Source organism: Embiotoca jacksoni, unplaced genomic scaffold (assembly GCF_022577435.1).
Source record: "Embiotoca jacksoni isolate LCO1_2020_lvr unplaced genomic scaffold, fEmbJac1.0.p SCAF_30, whole genome shotgun sequence".
Taxonomy (NCBI): Eukaryota; Metazoa; Chordata; class Actinopteri; family Embiotocidae; genus Embiotoca; species Embiotoca jacksoni.
In genome coordinates, this window is record NW_027185382.1 from 5,462,855 (window position 1) to 5,482,445 (window position 19,591).

Sequence of the window (19,591 nt, forward strand, 5' to 3'; positions counted from 1 at the left end):
TACTTATATCACAGTACTTACAGTATCTGTTTCAGACTGTACTACTTATATCACAGTACTTACAGTATCTGTTTCAGACTGTACTACTTATATCACAGTACTTACAGTACCTGTTTCAGACTGTACTACTTATATCACAGTACTTACAGTATATGTTTCAGACTGTACTACTTATATCACAGTACTTACAGTACCTGTTTCAGACTGTACTACTTATATCACAGTACTTACAGTATCTGTTTCAGACTGTACTACTTATATCACAGTACTTACAGTACCTGTTTCAGACTGTACTACTTATATCACAGTACTTACAGTATATGTTTCAGACTGTACTACTTATATCACAGTACTTACAGTATCTGTTTCAGACTGTACTACTTATATCACAGTACTTACAGTACCTGTTTCAGACTGTACTACTTATATCACAGTACTTACAGTATATGTTTCAGACTGTACTACTTATATCACAGTACTTACAGTATCTGTTTCAGACTGTACTACTTATATCACAGTACTTACAGTATATGTTTCAGACTGTACTACTTATATCACAGTACTTACAGTATGTTTCAGACTGTACTACTTATATCACAGTACTTACAGTATCTGTTTCAGACTGTACTACTTATATCACAGTACTTACAGTATGTTTCAGACTGTACTACTTATATCACAGTACTTACAGTATGTTTCAGACTGTACTACTTATATCACAGTACTTACAGTATCTGTTTCAGTACCTGTTGTGGAACTCGTAGATGTCCTGGATGTTTCCGAACACGATGTCGTCCTTGTTGGTGAGACCAGGAGGGACGTCCTCCGAGCCGCTGGTCATCTCCCACAGGTACGTCTGCACCAGGAAACAGTATTACCAACAGGAAGTACTACACAGTATGACGTAGTACTACATGGGATGGTCTCCGGTTGTACCTCGATGCACTCCTGTAGATCTCTGACGTAGACTCTCTCGGTCTGAAGGAGCTCAGCCATGATGTACCTGACGACACACAGGTGGTGTCACACTGCGCTCATCAGTACTACTACCAGTACAAGTAGTAGGAGTACTACCAGTAGTAGTACGGGTACTAACAGTACTCACTCTTTCTTGCGGGCGGAGCGTCGCTTCTCGTCGCTGACCTGGTGACTCGGGTCGGACAGGTTGACCTCGGGGTCGGAGTCGGACAGACTGTTGGGGATCAGCTCCAGCTCCAAGTCCTTATTGTCCTGACGGGACGCCGAACAAACTCGGGTTCAAGTCTTTTCCACGTTTTATTATTTACGAAACTCTTATAAACTTCTAATTTCACATAATCGTATCTGATCATTCTGAGAGCTGCAGACTTCGTTTTGGTTAAAGAGCAGCTGGAAACCGACCGTAGTGAAAATACATCCCGTACCTGTGCGCAGCCTCCCAGCGCCGTCTCCAGCAGGTGGCGGTATTGTCCCATCCTCACCGTGAAGTCGCGGTAACGTTTGTCCACCGCGGAGACACAGCGACGGAGCTCGGTGCGGTGGGCGTGGCCTTTAGCCAGCATGCTCTCAGCCAGCTGGATGAGCAGGTGAACCTTCTCCTGTGTGTGCTGAGAGACACGTCAGGACACGTCAGTCACAGCGTCCCTACGTTTCAGGATGGTGAGATGTGGACATGTGTCTCTGTTCGTCATCTGAAGTCTGTTTGTGGACATTTTGTCTCTCCTTCTGGACATCTTGCGTCTCTTTGGGATGGTTTTGTCCGTCTCAGTGATGACAGCTTGGTGCTCTGTGGCTTCCCAACAACACACATTAACATTCACCACATACAGACTCCCTGTGGGCGGAGCTTCTGCAGGCCTGTTCAGCAGTCCTCAGCGGTCCAGGTCACACAGATGTGACATAAATATCAAATTCTGACACTAAATAAATAATTGTAGGTCTTATTGTTTCTTTTTTTGTTCAGTCTGACTGAGAAAGCTGCTGAACTGCGTTTTATATGAAGAAAAAAAGGTCATGATTTGATGAACTGTGCAGAAACCATGAAAAAAACCCACCTTGGCAGAAACGCAGAACTCTCTGTGTTGGTTCAGCAGTTCTTGCGTCTCCACCACTGTTGCCCCCGGCGACGTATGCGTGGTTAAGTAGTGGTCACCTGACTGCTGCAGCCAATCCAGGGCCTGCGATGAAAGGACACGTTAGACACACCGTTCCAATTCAAGGCTAGCGCTTCGCCACGTGCAATGAAAATCCCCCAAATTTGTGTTTTAAATTTGATTTTCTTTATTTTGTGGGCGTGGCCTCTACCTGCTGGGCGTGGCTCTGGAACATCAGGTACTGCTGGCACTGGTCCAGTCGACGTTTCTTCAGAGTCCAGAAGTGAAGAACTCTGTTTTCCCTCTGCAGTAGCTCGCTGAGGATACCTGAGCACACCGACACACCTGGGTCAGGTAAACTACAGACACGCCTGGGCCAGGTAAACTACAGACACGCCTGGGTCAGGTAAACTACAGACACGCCTGGGCCAGGTAAACTACAGACACGCCTGGGTCAGGTAAACTACAGACACGCCTGGGTCAGGTAAACTACAGACACGCCTGGGCCAGGTAAACTACAGACACGCCTGGGCCAGGTAAACTACAGACACGCCTGGGTCAGGTAAACTACAGACACGCCTGGGCCAGGTAAACTACAGACACGCCTGGGCCAGGTAAACTACAGACACGCCTGGGCCAGGTAAACTACAGACACGCCTGGGCCAGGTAAACTACAGACACACCTGGGTCAGGTAAACTACAGACACACCTGGGTCAGGTAAACTACAGACACGCCTGGGTCAGGTAAACTACAGACACGCCTGGGCCAGGTAAACTACAGACACGCCTGGGCCAGGTAAACTACAGACACTCCTGGGCCAGGTAAACTACAGACACACCTGGGCCAGGTAAACTACAGACACGCCTGGGTCAGGTAAACTACAGACACGCCTGGGCCAGGTAAACTACAGACACGCCTGGGCCAGGTAAACTACAGACACGCCTGGGCCAGGTAAACTACAGACACGCCTGGGTCAGGTAAACTACAGACACGCCTGGGCCAGGTAAACTACAGACACGCCTGGGTCAGGTAAACTACAGACACGCCTGGGCCAGGTAAACTACAGACACGCCTGGGCCAGGTAAACTACAGACACGCCTGGGCCAGGTAAACTACAGACACGCCTGGGTCAGGTAAACTACAGACACACCTGGGTCAGGTAAACTACAGACACACCTGGGTCAGGTAAACTACAGACACACCTGGGTCAGGTAAACTACAGACACGCCTGGGTCAGGTAAACTACAGACACGCCTGGGTCAGGTAAACTACAGACACGCCTGGGTCAGGTAAACTACAGACACACCTGGGTCAGGTAAACTACAGACACGCCTGGGTCAGGTAAACTACAGACACGCCTGGGTCAGGTAAACTACAGACACACCTGGGTCAGGTAAACTACAGACACGCCTGGGTCAGGTAAACTACAGACACGCCTGGGTCAGGTAAACTACAGACACACCTGGGTCAGGTAAACTACAGACACACCTGGGTCAGGTAAACCGCCCTCACTCGCTGTACGTTTCTAATCACGCTGTGTGTCTGTTCACCTTTGACCTGTTGCTCCGGCACCCTGGAATGCCCGGTGACCTCAGTGACCCCGGTAACCCCGGAGACGGTGACGCTGTGGCCGGAGATGTTCGCCATGGTGACGCTGTTGCGGTGGATGTACTTGAGGAAGACTTCGGCGTTCCGTCTGGCCAGAGTGCAGGCCTGTCGCCACGGAAACAAGATCATATTGATGTCATTATAGACTCCATCTCTTCAACATGTGGAAAGTCCCGACACACTTGATGTGCTCGTTTACTAAATTATTATTGGACAGTCACAAGCCGGGGGAGGGGCTTAGCGAATGTTCAGGATTATTAAGCTCACCTTGAGGAAGGCCTCCTTCTGCTCCATGTGTTTGTTGATGAGCGGCAGCAGCTGCTCCGGCTGCCTGTCTCCTCCTCCACACCAGTCCTCCTCCCGACGGTACTCCTGCTCAAGACTCTCCAGGACGCCGCACACCTGCAAACACCGGCAGGTACGGACTCAAAGAAACGCACACATGATCTGTGGGAGTTCCTGTTTTTGTTTGATGAAACAATGTCCACAGATGGCCGAGGTGGAATCGTCTAGTGCAGCGCCACCTGGAGTTTCTGAGCGGTAAATATTTCCAAGTGGTCACCTGCGGTATTGCAACAACAGAAGTATTTTCCCCGTTATGAAACTTCTCCGACTACCTTCTTCTATTATTCATTTAAATCCATGTTTTTACATTTCAGTAATTACAGAGCCTTGTGTGACCTCATTGTGACGAAAAGTCAATCGGTTTTACGATTCATTTTATTATCTATTACTTACATTAATGTCAAAGAAGAAAATGTACTTTGCTCATTTAAAATATGAAATTTCACCCGTTTTCTGAGTGCGGATACGTGTCTGGCGCCCTCTGTTGACCAGGTACAGACGTACCTGCTGTGATGTACGGTAAAAGGCGGCGGACGCGTTGACCAGTTTGAGTCGGTCTTCGATCCTCAGCATCAGAGTCTGCCAGTGCAGCGCCACCGTCTGGGCACAGGACCGCACTGCATCTGGATCATAGTGACCTGACCTGAAGAGGGAGGTCGGAGGTCAGAGGAAATATGTGTATGGGACAGATTTTATTTATTGATCAGACAGGAACTCACCTGACCAGCAGCTCTGCCCTCTGCTGCAGCGCCAGCGCCACCTGGTGGGTCCTCTGCAGGGAGTCCGCATGCAGGAGAGCCTGGAGGAAGACAGCACGTCCACTTCATGTCCAATAATCCAACAAGAGGACTACGAATCCCTCCCTGGTGTCCCGTTGCCGGGATAACCTCCCTGTCAGCTGTGACGGACATGAGCCTCGTCCTTATTTATTCGCTGTCTTGCAGAGTTTCCCCGCAGGAGTTTGTTTCGCTGAGCTGGTAAGACGCCCGGAGTTTGATGCATTTTGTCTCGAGATGAATTGAATCAGGAGCCGAAACACACGATAAAAATCTCCATAATATTTGCAGCAGCTTGCAATTTTAAAAACCACCGTGAACAGAAGCTCTGCTGAAAGACTGAAAGTGGCCTTTCAAAACAAAACTGACTTTATGAACAAAAGTAAGTGTTCGTTTCCAATCATTAGGCTCCGCCCCCTCTCCTCTCACCATCAAAACAAACTGCTGCCAGGAAGTGAAATCATTTAAAGTCTAACTCAGGATGTTTCCCTTCATGGACCTTCCTCCGCTCATGGACTCATTCTTCCTCTTTATTCCGTCTGCTAACGGGGAGTGTGCCGTGTGTGCAGTCACCTCGATGGCCTGTTGGAGGCGCTCGTGCTCCCTCTGCAGCTGCTCGGCCTCGGACAGACAGCTGGAGTTCAACATGCAGGACGACAGCATGACCTCGCCCTCCGAGATCCAGCCCAGCACCTGCGACGGAGACGAGGCAGACAGGTAAAGAGCGCCACCTGTGGTCCCTGGATGGTACCTGGACGTGTGCGTGTGCCTGTTACCTGTTTGACCTGACTCTGCAGGTGTCTCAGCTGCAGGTTCTGCTCCAGGTGTGTGTGTGTGTGATCTGCAATCTGCTGCAGCTCCTTCTGTTTGTCCTGTAGGAGGCGCTGCAGCTCCTCCACCTGAGCAGAGGCACCTCCCTCTGCCTCCGACAGCTCAATACCTGACACACACACACACATACACACACACACACACACACACCACTTTTTAGACCCTTGAAGGGAGGCCATTTCGGCTCCTCATGTCCTCACAAGTATGGTCCTACAGCTGTGTGTGTTTGTGTAGATCTGGTTTCATGTGTGTGTGTGTGTGTGTGTGTGTGTGTGTCTCCATGGCAAATTCAATACACTGGTTTCCATGGGGACCAGCTGTGTGCTTCAGAGAGCAGTTTCCATGGCAACCCCTTTCCCCCTTTCCCCCATTACCCCCCCCCCTCCCCCCATATCATCAGTGTTTCTGGACCGGTCAGATGCAGGCGACATTGTGGCCTAAAATGTGCTAAAATTTGATTCTCTTCTATTAACATTCAGTTAACATGCTATTATACTGCAACTGTAAATCACTCCTCATGTTCTTTTTCTGGCTGTTTGACGCCATCAAAGCCTCGTCTGACCCCTTTAAGGAAAGCCAGAACCCCTCAAGTCCAGCTGCACGCTCCAAAATGTAATCCAAAAACCTGGAAGCACTTCAAGGACCACACAAACCTCCTTCTAATGATCCTTCACCTCCACAGCTGCATCTGCAAACCGTCCAGTGGAGCAGAACCACTGCAACATTAAGGATCTGTGAATAACCCTCATAAACCCAAACTGGAATTTGGGGGAACCTACTAGATCCCACATAAAGTCTCTGACATGGTTCTGTGACTCCTGGAAGCCTCTTTGGGCCAGTTAGTTGTTAAGGATCTCAGAAACTTTCTTAAGCACCCTTTGAACCCTGAAGGGACCTTCAGAAGCCACTTTGAGGGCAACTCATGTCCAAAACCACCACAACAAGACTCCTGGAGAGTCATCCAAGGTCCCTCTAATAAACCACACTGGAGCACCAATGAGGATCTCTGGACCCTCCTCAACAAACACTGACAGATCTGGAGCCGACTGAGAGAAGCAGTAGAAACCACAGAAGGACCTCCAGAAATCCCTCCAGGTTCCTTCTGGAACACCCTCCCTGAGTGGTGGAGCGCCGTCGAGGGCCTCTGGGACAGGAACCTGAACCTCCCCAAGACACACTGAAGTCCCTCACGGTCCCGATGGTCTTATGACGCTACGAAAGTCCTGGAACTGGACTGAAACCTTTTTTGGAACTGTATGAAGCTGTTGGGACCTGCAGATATCCTCGATAGTAGTCGTTCCCCGACTGCAGCGGTATCAAGGATACCTGGAAGTCTGTGGAGTCCCTTAAGTCCTGGGAACCTCCTCCAGTACCTCTGAAAACCCTCCAGGAACCCCAGAACCCTCGAAGGACTAAACGAGCATGACAGCTGGAAGTCCGGGACCACGAGACACCCACCGATACCCTCTGAAAACCTGTAAAAGAGTTCATATTTCTCTTTTCCAGTGGAGCGGAGGCTCTTACCCGACGCCTGGACCTCGGAGATGTACTGCTGGAGGTCGTGACCTTGCTGGATGACCTCATAGATCATGTTGTTCATCGCCAGCCTCCGCTCCATGTGCCTGCAGATCAACCAGTCCATCAGTAAAAGCCTCAGGAGTTGTTTTTGGGCTGAGCCAGGAGGAAGTGGTCACAGCGGCCCGCTCACCTGTGAATGCGCTGCTGTGCTAGCGTTAGCGCCTCGGGGCTAGCCTCCACCAGCCGTGACTGGCCCAGTGCTAGCTTGTCCTGGGTTAGCTTGTCCTGGGTTAGCTTGTCCTGGTTTGCATCAGCTGGCCGTGGCGATGCTAGCTTCTCGTTGGAAAAATCCTGGGACTGTTTCTGGAGGTCCTGTTTCCATGCGTCCATTTCTCCGGTTACCTAGGAAACGCAGAGACATAGAGAGCGCTCGATCCACCCTTGTGGACGGAGGGATTGTTTGTGTAAAATAAAATGCACTTTCACCTCCAGCGTGCACTGCTGCAGTATGCGCAGCTGCAGGTAAACGTCCAGCCGGATCTTCCTCTGGTGGAAAAGTTCCTCCAGCTGAACATGAGACTCCTCCAGCTGCTGCAGCACCGCCTCCACGTGAGCCACCGAGCTGCCCTGAGGCCTGAAACAAACACACCCACTCATCAAGGAAACCCTCAAACAAACAAACAAACAAACAAAGGTGCTCAAACCTGAAAACAAACACTCCACACAGGCCTCCATGTGCCACGAACAGCGGAACAAACACCCCCCCAAAGCCTATCAAAGCCAAAACAAACGCACCCACAGCGATTACAAAAATCAGCCCCGCACAGGCCTCCGAGCTGCCCCGCCAAATGAACGCCCACAAAACAAACGCACCCACAAACGATGCCCAAATCAGGAAAGAAACGCACCCACTCACGCTGTGAACCGGCCAACAGCGCAGCGCTGTGGCCTAAAACAAGCGCACCCACACTCTGTGTACCTGAGCTGCATGATGAGGTCTTCTCCTTCCCGGATGACACTCATCGCAGCTTCCTGTGGGTCAGGGTTAGAGGTGGGGTTAGTGTGAGAGTTAGAGGTGAAGGGTCAGAGGTCAGCGGGGTGTTAGGTTGTTATGACAGGGTTAGACTGCAGGTCAGAGGTCAGAGGTCAGAGGTGGGATGGTACCTGTGTGTTGGCCTGCTGCTGCTGCTGCTGACTGATCAGAGCCTGCAGCGCCTCCACAGTGTCCGGATAGACCAGGACGTCCGAGGAGAGCTGCTTCTGGAGGCCCTCCATCCACACGGAGAGCTGAGGAGGGGGAGGGGGAGGAGGAGGAGGAGGAGGAAGAGGGGGAGGAGGAGGTGGGGGGAGGAGGAGGAAGAGGGGGGGGGAGGAGAAGGTGGAGGAGGAGGAGGGGGGGAGGAGGAGGAAGAGGTGGAAGATTAAAGACTATCAGGAATAGTGACAGGAATGTCACTCTGTGTGTGTGTGTGTGTGTGTGTGTGTGTGTGTGTGTGTTACCTCCTTTGTGTGTGTGTGTGTGTGTGTGTGTGTGTGTGTGTTACCTCCTTTGTGTGTGTGTGTGTGTGTGTGTGTGTGTGTGTGTGTTACCTCCTTTGTGTGTGTGTAGAACGACACGGCGAGGTCGAGCAGCAGCTTCCTCTGTTCAACCCGCTGGATGAAGGCCTGCAACACACGTAAACATGTAAACAACACTGACACCATGTAAACAACAGTGACAGACTGTAAACATGTAAACAACACTGACACCATGTAAACAACACTGACACCATGTAAACAACAGTGACAGCCTGTAAACATGTAAACACAGTAAGCCCCGCCCCCTCCCTCAGACCGACCTGCATGCGTAGCTCCAGGTCCCGGGCTGCCTGGTAGATCTCCTCCTCCTCACACTCTCCGGACTGAGCCAGCTGATCGGCTGCTTCCAGAAGCTTCTCTGCATTCGTGTACGTGTTCTGGCACAGAAACACATGAACAGGCTGCAGCTGCATTTCTCCATAATACACCATCAGAAGCAGCTATTGATGGACATAAAAGGCCACTTGAACACAGTCGGAGCTCGGCTGCAGCTCGGAGCGGCCGCGACCAAACGTGTGATCTGTGACGGAGGTCTGGAGCTGCACAGACTTCAGCTTGTTACCTGAGCGACCTGCTGGAAGTCGTCGTGGCGTTTCTGCAGCGCTCGCGCTCGGTGCAGAGATTTCCCCACGCCGCTGTGTTTGTTCAGGAAAACCTCGCCGTGCTGCTCCACCCAGTCCAACACCTGAGACGGACAGGTGGAGAGACAATCTGAATGATTTGGATCCGAAACATCTGGATCTGGATCTGAACATAAACATGGATCTGGATGTGGATGTGGATCAAACTCTTGGTCTCAATCTGAATTGCCATTTGTATCTAAATCATCTGGATTTTAATCTAGAACAGAATCCTAAATGGATTTTGGATCAAAATCTGGATCCAAATCTGGTTCAGAATTTGGGATTTGGATCAAAATGTTTCTTTTAATCTCAACAATAAAGTTGGATCTTCATGTAAATCTAGATCAAAGCTGGGATCTGGATCAGAATCTGGATCAGAATTGATCTGGATTTGGATCTGGACCATGATAGAGGGCCTTACCTGTCTAACATCCTGTTGAAACACACACAGCTGCAGGCGCTGGTGGAGGCGGAGCTTACGGTGTTGCCACGCCCCCTCCACGTCGTGGTGACCCTGCACAAGAGAAGAAAGTCCACATCAGTCCAACTGTCTGTCTGCAACGTCTGCTGCACTAACGCTGGATGTAAGACAGGTTACAATGAGCCGTACCTGCATCACCTGGTGCAGAACTCCCATGATGCCGTGCGTGGCGGCAGTGAAGTCTGGTTTGGTCGCTGAGTCGTCTGACTCGGTTGCCGGGCAACGCTGGAGGACGTCCAATAAGGCTTTACCGCTCTCACTGACCTGCAGACAAACAGGTAGGATGACAGACAGGTGTTAAGGCAGGACAGACAGACAGGTGTTCAGTCAGACAGACAGGTGTTCAGTCAGACAGACAGGTACCTGTGTGTAGTTCGCAGAGATCTCCTCATTGAGCTCCTGATGTTTTTTTATGGCAGCTTCCAGCTCTGCTGTCGCCGACGGCAACGCCCCCTCGGAGCACACCTGAACCCAGCCCTCCACCCGGAGCAGGAACTGATGCACAGAGAGACAGACAGGTTCAGTCATGTGACTGTCACCTGACAGGGAGACAGACAGCCTCGTGGGTATTTTATTTAGAAGTTGTTCACCTGTTCTGCCCCTTGATGGAAGCCGGTTGCCATGGCGAGCGTGTTGCTGCGCTCCTCCAGCGCCGTCGTCAGGGATTTCCAGTCTTCCTGTAACCGTGACGACACCATGGAGATCCGCTCGGCTCCGTAGTGACCGGCCTCTGCCAGCCTTGCTGCCACGGTAACCACGCTGTCCACGTTCACGCTGCCGTTCTGCACAAACACACACGAAGGCGTGTTGGTTGGTGTCAATGAAAAACACTCACACACACACACACACACACACACACACACACACACACACACACACACACACACACACACACACACACACACACACACACTGACCATGCAGTTAGCGGTGAAGTGCTGGTGTTGTGTCTGGAGGTCGATGGCGTGTTGGTGGTTCTGACCGACCTCCGCCAGACTCTGTGTGAACAACTCTTTACTGTGAGCGATCCACTCCGACATCTGAGACAGAGACAGGTGAGACAGAGAGAGACAGGTGAGACAGAGAGAGACAGGTGAGACAGAGAGATACAGGTGAGACAGAGAGAGACAGGTGAGACAGAGAGGGACAGGTGAGACAGAGAGAGACAGGTGAGAGAGAGAGACAGGTGAGACAGAGAGAGACAGGTGAGACAGAGAGATACAGGTGAGACAGAGAGGGACAGGTGAAACAGAGAGAGACAGGTGAGACAGAGAGAGACAGGTGAGACAGAGAGAGACAGGTGAAACAGAGAGAGACAGGTGAGACAGAGAGAGACAGGTGAAACAGAGAGAGACAGGTGAGACAGAGAGATACAGGTGAGACAGAGAGGGACAGGTGAAACAGAGAGGGACAGGTGAGACAGAGAGAGACAGGTGAAACAGAGAGAGACAGGTGAGACAGAGAGATACAGGTGAGACAGAGAGGGACAGGTGAAACAGAGAGGGACAGGTGAGACAGAGAGAGACAGGTGAAACAGAGAGAGACAGGTGAGACAGAGAGATACAGGTGAGACAGAGAGGGACAGGTGAAACAGAGAGAGACAGGTGAGACAGAGAGAGACAGGTGTAATGTAAAGTGAGACAATACAGAAAATCTCCAAACTTAATGCCATAAACTTCATGTGTGATGATACAAACTTAGAGCGAGGTATATATATATATATATATATATATATATAAGTACTTTGGTGGCGTCCTGCTCGAACAGGTGCAGCTGCAGCGCCTGGTCCAGGTGCAGCTTCCTGTCACTCCAACTCTGCAGCAGGTGGCTGCGCGCCGCCTGCAGTCGGTCCAGCAGAGAGGAAACCTTCGGCGCCACGCTCTGGAAGTCCGCCCCGCCCGACAGCCAGCTGCTGTGGCTGCCGCCGCCTTCGTTAGTGGTGTCACCGTGGGAGGGGCCTAGGCGCATGCGCTGGAACAAGCTCCGCCCCTCTCGGTCGAGGGCGTCGACCGGTGCGGTGGCGATGGTGTTGCGGAGACGGCTGTGTTCCTCGAGAAGTCTCGAGAGGAAGAAAAATGAGGTTAATATTCAAATCTTCACTGAACGACTGAAGGACAACCGGAAAATGAAAATACTGACTTGCGGGCCTCGTCCACGTCCTGGGGCTCGGGTATACGGTTCAGTCCGGCCTCCAGCTGCTCCAGCTGGGCCAGCAGCTGCGCGGCGGCCCCCGAGAACTCCTCCAGGCCGAGGCGCAGCTCGGTCCACTCCACATGGTCGTACTCCAACGAGCCGCCGAGGTCAGAGGTCAGCTGGGAGGGGTCGACGAGGCGGGACAGGCCCTCCACTGACACCAGGCTGGTCTGGAGACACAACCCAGTACACTACTGCAGTACAAGTACACAACCCAGTACACTACTGCAGTACAGGTACACAACCCAGTACACTACTGCAGTACAAGTACACAACCCAGTACACTACTGCAGTACAGGTACACAACCCAGTACACTACTGCAGTACAAGTACACAACCCAGTACACTACTGCAGTACAGGTACACAACCCAGTACACTACTGCAGTACAGGTACACAACCCAGTACACTACTGCAGTGCAGGTACACAACCCAGTACACTACTGCAGTGCAGGTACACAACCCAGTACACTACTGCAGTACAGGTATACAACCCAGTACACTACTGCAGTACAGGTATACAACACACTACAACTGCCAGTAGTTATACTGTAGTGGTCAGTAATAGTACTATAGTGGTCAGTACTATAGTGGTCAGTAGTAGTACTATAGTGGTCAGTAATAGTACTATAGTGGTCAGTACTATAGTGCTCAGTAGTAGTACCATAGTGCTCAGTAGTAGTACCATAGTGGTCAGTAGTAGTACTATAGTGGTCAGTACCATAGTGCTCAGTTGTAGTACTATAGTGCTCAGTGGTAGTACTATAGTGCTCAGTGGTAGTACTATAGTGCTCAGTGGTAGTACTATAGTGCTCAGTGGTAGTACTATAGTGCTCAGTAGTAGTACTATAGTGCTCAGTGGTAGTACCATAGTGGTCAGTGGTAGTACCATAGTGCTCAGTAGTAGTACTATAGTGCTCAGTGGTAGTACTATAGTGCTCAGTAGTAGTACCATAGTGCTCAGTAGTAGTACCATAGTGCTCAGTAGTAGTACCATAGTGCTCAGTAGTAGTACCATAGTGCTCAGTAGTAGTACTATAGTGCTCAGTGGTAGTACTATAGTGCTCAGTAGTAGTACCATAGTGCTCAGTAGTAGTACTATAGTGCTCAGTGGTAGTACTATAGTGCTCAGTGGTAGTACTATAGTGGTCAGTGGTAGTACTATAGTGCTCAGTGGTAGTACTATAGTGCTCAGTAGTAGTACTATAGTGCTCAGTAGTAGTACCATAGTGCTCAGTGGTAGTACTATAGTGCTCAGTGGTAGTACTATAGTGCTCAGTAGTAGTACCATAGTGCTCAGTGGTAGTACTATAGTGCTCAGTGGTAGTACTATAGTGCTCAGTGGTAGTACTATAGTGCTCAGTAGTAGTACTATAGTGGTCAGTAGTAGTACTATAGTGCTCAGTGGTAGTACTATAGTGCTCAGTAGTAGTACTATAGTGCTCAGTGGTAGTACTATAGTGCTCAGTAGTAGTACTATAGTGGTCAGTAGTAGTACTATAGTGCTCAGTAGTAGTACTATAGTGCTCAGTGGTAGTACTATAGTGCTCAGTAGTAGTACTATAGTTGTACCTCGAAGCTGAGCTTGGCGCTGCCCAGGTTGGTCTTGTGTTTCTGCCAGAAGGTGTCGGGTTTGATGAGCAGCGCCGTGTGGATGTTGGAGGAGAAGGACTCCTGCAGCGTTCGCAGCACCGGCTTCACGCTGTCCCACTTACTGCCGCGCATGTCCACGACCACGGTGAAGCCACGAGCGCGCACGTCCTCGCTGAGGACAGACAGGTGTGATCGAGTTATAAATGTCATACGTAGACGACATTTTCACGACTGACGATATCTTCTCGACACTTCAGAGATGAAAGCCCGTCTGAACTGAGAAACTCTCCCTGTGCACCAGCTGCTAACTCTACCTGGGGACGGTGGACAGGTAAGTGACCAGCCGGCTGAGGTCTTCCTGTTTTATTCGATCATGATTGGTCCTGGCGGGGAAGGTCAGAATTGGCCCGCCTCGTTTGTCCCGTCCACCTGCAAAACAAACAGAGCGGCTTCTTAAACTGCGTCGCATCAGAAGCAAACTGGTGTGAAACCTGCAGCGACGTTTGTTTTACCCGACACGAAGGCCACTTTTTCTCTGAGCACCGTCAGGACATCGACCGCACGAACACACTCGGCTTTCCCAGAACCTGGAACACAGACAGAACCGCCGTTACCCAACACAAGCAGTTCCTTCCTCTAACTTTGAGTCGGGCTTTCGGACTGAAGGAACGTTTTCGTCGTTCTAAGAACAGCGGGAGGAAGTACCCCCTTTTTTGTGTCGACTGTAGGAACCCAGAACCATCGCAGTACTTTCTTTAGCTCCTACTTTCTGGGAGGTTCTTCCCAGAACAACAGGAGCTGTAGTAGCATAGTTATACGCTGGAAAACACCACAGCGCTCCTCACAGGAAGTGACACGTATCCCAGGACTGAATGGCTTTTATTTTGCAGCAGTTGTGGGGCTTTTATTGTGAAGGAAGCTGCTTTTATTGTGAAGGAAGCTGCTTTTATGGTGAATAACCGTTTGTACCGTTACATTTTTACAGGTTCTTGTTTCAGTAGTCAAAGTCAGGTTGGAAGACATTTCCAAAGGTGTTTCTGAGGTCTTTTAGAAACGGCGTCCTCGTGGCCGGCTCGTGGTTTCCGGCCTCTCAGATCCAGTCAGACTCTTGGTCTCTAAGCGGCTGATGTTTTGGAGATTCAGAGGACACCGTGGGGAACCGTGGTCGGTAGTTTTTGTTGTGTAATCAGTGTGATGAGTCCTGACAGACTGACAGCGAGTTTCTCTCAAGGCTTTTCATCCGCTCTGAACAGGCGCTATTTTGGGCTTCGCACCGCCTCGGAGCGTTTCATCGGTGTCGGGCAGCTTCATCCCACTCTGGTGTGGCGTCATCTTGATTGACAGCTAGTCGAGGGTCAGTCGGCCTGACGGGCAGCTGATCGAGGATCAATCTGATCCCCGGATTCAGACGCTGTTGTGTTTACTCTCAAACAGCCACGGTGAACTCATTAGCAGGCTGTATATCAACACCAGGTCCACCTCCTCCAACACCAGCCTGTGAGATTCACACAGGAAACTCATCTTTTCCTTTTTTTAATCGGCTGATTCACAGCAGAGAGCAGCAGGAGTGACGAGGTGAGCTCAGCCTGCTGTCAGGGCTTTTTATTGATCCTTTATCAGGGAAATCAAACCTCTCAGCAGACACAAAATCAGGTCTCAGCTGCAACTAAGCGCTGTTCATATTTCCAGGTATTTTAACAAATCTACAAATTCTCTTTCATCTGGTATATTGTCTGTGACTTTCATCTTCCCGTGTTGTGGATTAAAGTTCAAGAAAAAGCTTCGTCTCCGCTGGCAGAAGGAGCGGTGCTTCCCGACCACGTGCGCTCGTATCTAATCTGCTGATTCATCGATTGATCGTTTGGAAAACAGCCAGTGAAAATAATCAGAGCTCAAAGTAACATCCTGAAATGTTTGGTTTAGTCTGAGCAGCAGCTCCCGTCAGACCGGGAAGAGCTGAGCTGCATTATCATAATAATAACTGTGATTATTGCCAGAGTAAAAATCTTGCTTAGGCCCCTCCCCCCACGATGTTAGAAGAGTTGGTGACGATTAGAAATCTTTGGAGCTCGGCTGTGAAGATTTGCTGGTTCTCGTTTCTTGAATGCAAAGATATAAAAAAGAGCCTGAATATTTTGGGGGTTTTGGACTAAATGTTCTTCAAAACCCATTTCTTTGAAGGCCTCTCGGTTCGGGTCGGTCTGGACTCTGAGGAGACGGGTCGGCCGGCAGGAGAACCGGGACGCTGTGAAACACGTCCTTCCTGGTTCTCAGGTTTTCTCTCGGAGGGTTATCGCTGCTCGTGGAGCTGCTAATGTGAGCCGTTTAATGCCCTCAGTGTGTGTGTGTTGGATTAGCTTCCTCCCGCTGTGCAGGATGATCTGACGCACATGGGAGGCCTGTCTGCAACACACACACTCCTGTCCTTCTGTCTTTGTGGGGACCCTCGCTGACGTAATGCGTTGAACACCGAGTTGAAGCCTCCAACATCCCTTTGAAGGTCTGGAGAGGAACGCGCCGACTCCCGGAGCTGCAGGTCAGATTTTTAATCAAAATGACTCTCGGATCCTCTGAAGTCCGATGAAGCCAAACTGAAACATCTCCAGCTGAAAAGATCCGCCGACGTGTCGTTTCTGGCCGCCATCACCACGATGGCGTTTCATGTCTCGACGGCAAATAACGTACAATTATTCATATTCAAAAAATCTGCAAAGGAAAGAAAGTCCACGAGTTTTTGTTGAAGCTGCAACCACACATAAAAAGGTTGGTAGTGCAATACCACTGAAGGCCACCAGGGGCTGACTCTTAAAAGCATTTTAGCTCCATATAAGAAACACGTTTGCTTCCTGATGTTTTAATCTTTTTCCACAAAGTCTTAATTTACCTGAAAGATTTCCGTACAAAACCCAGCGGCGGTTTCTGATAATCGCTCATCAACTTCTCTCCTGTAATACCAGATCAGGGAAAGGTGGGCGGGGCTTACTGTCCTCAAGTTCTGTTCAGCCCAACATCCATACATCATGTTTGTCTTCATAGTTTGGTTCTCTTCTTTCATTCATCTACTTTTAACTGGCTTCTTATTTCTGTATTTAAACAGTTTAAGTTGTCGACTTTTTAAAACTCATAACCTTTGACCCTTAAAATTTCGGCCCGTTTTTGCCACTGAGCCCGTTTCCTTCAGGACCAGCTGGAGATCGTCTTTATTTTGTTTCCATCAGCAGAATGTTTGTCAGGTTGTCGGTTCAGATCCTCGTCCTCCGTGGTCCCGCCGTCTGAACGTCGCAGCACTTTTAAAATGGAACATTTTAATGTCTTTAAACGTTTTCACAGATCCAGAAAACAGAACCAGTCCTGAACCCCAGAACCAGTCCTGGACCCCAGAACCAGTCCTGAACCCCAGAACCAGACCTGGACCCCAGAACCAGACCTGAACCCCAGAACCAGTCCTGAACCCCAGAACCAGACCTGGACCCCAGAACCAGTCCTGAACCCCAGAACCAGTCCTGGACCCCAGAACCAGACCTGGACCCCAGAACCAGACCTGAACCCCAGAACCAGTCCTGAACCCCAGAACCAGACCTGGACCCCAGAACCAGTCCTGGACCCCAGAACCAGTCCTGAACCCCAGAACCAGACCTGAACCCCAGAACCAGTCCTGGACCCCAGAACCAGTCCTGAACCCCAGAACCAGACCTGGACCCCAGAACCAGACCTGAACCCCAGAACCAGACCTGAACCCCAGAACGACGGTTAACTGAGGGATAATTTTCATTATTGATTAATCTGCTGATTATTGACTCATAATTTCATCTGTGAATCATTAAGAAATTGTCTAAATGTGTCAATCAATTAATCCATTAGTCAGTTAATTAATCAGCTCACAGCTCCATCTTCTCTCATCTGAGGCTTTACTGCTTTCCCTTCAGTTAATCATTATCATCTATTTCTTTATATATATATATATATATATATATATATATATATATATATACACATATTTTTGAGGTTTTTATTAAACAACATTCAAGTGAATTTGATTGAAGACATTTATCAGTAGATTGATCGATCGATCGAGTCCTGCATGGAATAATGAAATCATCAATAACGGAACATTTTCAGCTCATTTACTTGATTGTACTTCGTCTGATGGACTTCTAGATCCAGAAACCAGCCGGCACTCTGCTGAAAGTAAACTGGTCCACTGACAGAAAATCCATCGATTGTGATAATTGATGAACCATTTCAATCAATATTTAATCAAAGATATTGACCGTTTTTCTTTTTCTGTGATAATAAACTACATATTTTGGGTTTTCATTTTATTCTGTAAAACAGTCGATTAATGAAGAAAACATCTGTCAGATGTTTTGATTAAAAACCTGATCGATCGACTAGAAACTGTGCAGTTTCTGCAATGAGGCCGACCCCCAGGTCTGCAGGTCTGGGGACCCACCAGGTCTGGGAACCCCACCAGGTCTGCAGGTCTGGGGACCCCACCAGGTCTGGGGACCCACCAGGTCCGGGAACTCCACCAGGTCCGCAGGTCTGGGGACCCACCAGGTCTGGGGACCCACCAGGTCTGCAGGTCTGGGGACCCCACCAGGTCTGGGACCCCAGCAGGTCTGGGGACCCACCAGGTCTGCAGGTCTGGGGACCCCACCAGGTCTGGGACCCCAGCAGGTCCGGGACCCCACCAGGTCTGCAGGTCTGGGGACCCCACCAGGTCTGGGGACCCCACCAGGTCTGGGACCCCAGCAGGTCTGGGGTCTGTCCAGTTGGCCACTTCACCCAGTCGGCTCTGCAGCCTCCAAAGAGTGTTACAATATGAACACACACCACATTACATCACAAGCTCAATCAGCAAGCAGGCCTTCCCACAATCCTCCTTGGTCGGACCCTCCACCCCCAAAACACACACACACACACACACACACACACACACACACACACACACTCTCTCTGAGTCAATGGGCGGATGTGGAGGCATCATGGCGACAGCAGCTCACACACACACACACACACACACACACACACACACACACACACACACACACACCCTACCTGCCGTCGCCAGGCCGTCCGGGCCCGCTTCTCCTACTCCATCCACCGGATTCATCCTCCCTCCTCCTCGCGCTGCTCCTCCGCCTCCCTCCTACTCCTCCTCCTCCTCCCCCCCCTCGCGCTCCCTCCTCCGTTATGTGCCGTCGGTTGCTCCGTTCCTCGCGCCTCCTCCCTGCCTACCCGTCCATCCCTGCGGGTCGGTCCAGGCTCCCGGGCGGGCGGTGCACCGTCGGACGGATGTGTTCCCCTCCTCCCGGTACCGATCCGTCCGTCACTGCTGCATCCTCCTCGGCTCAGCCTCGACTGTCCTCCTCCTCCTCCTCCTCCTCCTCTTCCTCCTCCGCTGCTGCTACTGCTGCTGCTCCTCTTACGTTACCGTGATCCCGCGCGGCATCGCATCACATCACGTCACCGTTACATCTGCCGTTACCGTTACTGGCCGCCGGTACCGTTACCGCGGAGCCCCGGTATCCCCCCCCTCTCTCTCTCTCTCCGCTGCCGGACACAGCAGCGGACGATCGGTCGGTGTGTGTTCCAGCGCGCAGGCGCACCGGAGAGAGGGGCGCTGTGCACGAGGGCTGCAGCAGCTGCTGTACTGGCACACGCGCACACACAACCCCCCCTGCCCCCGTTACTATGACGTTACTGACGTTACACCGCTGCCCCCGTTACCGTGACGGAGTGTGACGTGATCAGCTGACAGTTTCAACTCTTCTGCTTCTATTTGACTTCTGTTCACTTTTATTACATCAGTCACATTAAATGTTTTTATGATCTGCTGATCAACCAGATATCAAGAAATCATACAGAAAATAATAATAATACAGAAAATAATATACAGAAAATAATAATACAGAAAATAATATACAGAAAATAATACAGAAAATAATAATACAGAAAATATTATACAGA

The 19,591-nt window shown here is 50.3% G+C and overlaps 1 protein-coding gene across 1 annotated transcript in view; it reads right to left on the reverse strand.

Moving 5' to 3' along the window:
- LOC138206934 (kalirin-like) overlaps positions 1 to 19,205 on the reverse strand; it is a 36,507-nt gene extending 17,302 nt beyond the window's left edge. Inside the window, exons 1-31 of the mRNA XM_069163808.1 lie at positions 18,680 to 19,205; positions 14,131 to 14,205; positions 13,933 to 14,047; positions 13,598 to 13,790; positions 11,973 to 12,196; positions 11,577 to 11,892; positions 10,751 to 10,873; positions 10,424 to 10,615; positions 10,197 to 10,328; positions 9,963 to 10,097; positions 9,774 to 9,866; positions 9,292 to 9,414; positions 8,990 to 9,106; positions 8,742 to 8,816; positions 8,316 to 8,438; positions 8,131 to 8,183; positions 7,638 to 7,785; positions 7,342 to 7,553; positions 7,158 to 7,255; positions 5,579 to 5,742; positions 5,376 to 5,495; positions 4,746 to 4,825; positions 4,531 to 4,669; positions 3,949 to 4,083; positions 3,624 to 3,786; positions 2,284 to 2,399; positions 2,034 to 2,156; positions 1,404 to 1,586; positions 1,106 to 1,230; positions 937 to 1,003; positions 747 to 856 (exon numbers count right to left, since the gene is read on the reverse strand). Coding sequence (XP_069019909.1) covers positions 747 to 856; positions 937 to 1,003; positions 1,106 to 1,230; positions 1,404 to 1,586; positions 2,034 to 2,156; positions 2,284 to 2,399; positions 3,624 to 3,786; positions 3,949 to 4,083; positions 4,531 to 4,669; positions 4,746 to 4,825; positions 5,376 to 5,495; positions 5,579 to 5,742; positions 7,158 to 7,255; positions 7,342 to 7,553; positions 7,638 to 7,785; positions 8,131 to 8,183; positions 8,316 to 8,438; positions 8,742 to 8,816; positions 8,990 to 9,106; positions 9,292 to 9,414; positions 9,774 to 9,866; positions 9,963 to 10,097; positions 10,197 to 10,328; positions 10,424 to 10,615; positions 10,751 to 10,873; positions 11,577 to 11,892; positions 11,973 to 12,196; positions 13,598 to 13,790; positions 13,933 to 14,047; positions 14,131 to 14,205; positions 18,680 to 18,734 — 4,127 coding nt within the window. The 5' untranslated portion in view covers positions 18,735 to 19,205. The remainder of the gene's footprint in view (positions 1 to 746; positions 857 to 936; positions 1,004 to 1,105; positions 1,231 to 1,403; positions 1,587 to 2,033; positions 2,157 to 2,283; positions 2,400 to 3,623; positions 3,787 to 3,948; positions 4,084 to 4,530; positions 4,670 to 4,745; positions 4,826 to 5,375; positions 5,496 to 5,578; positions 5,743 to 7,157; positions 7,256 to 7,341; positions 7,554 to 7,637; positions 7,786 to 8,130; positions 8,184 to 8,315; positions 8,439 to 8,741; positions 8,817 to 8,989; positions 9,107 to 9,291; positions 9,415 to 9,773; positions 9,867 to 9,962; positions 10,098 to 10,196; positions 10,329 to 10,423; positions 10,616 to 10,750; positions 10,874 to 11,576; positions 11,893 to 11,972; positions 12,197 to 13,597; positions 13,791 to 13,932; positions 14,048 to 14,130; positions 14,206 to 18,679) is intronic.
- Positions 19,206 to 19,591: the final 386 nt, after the last annotated feature.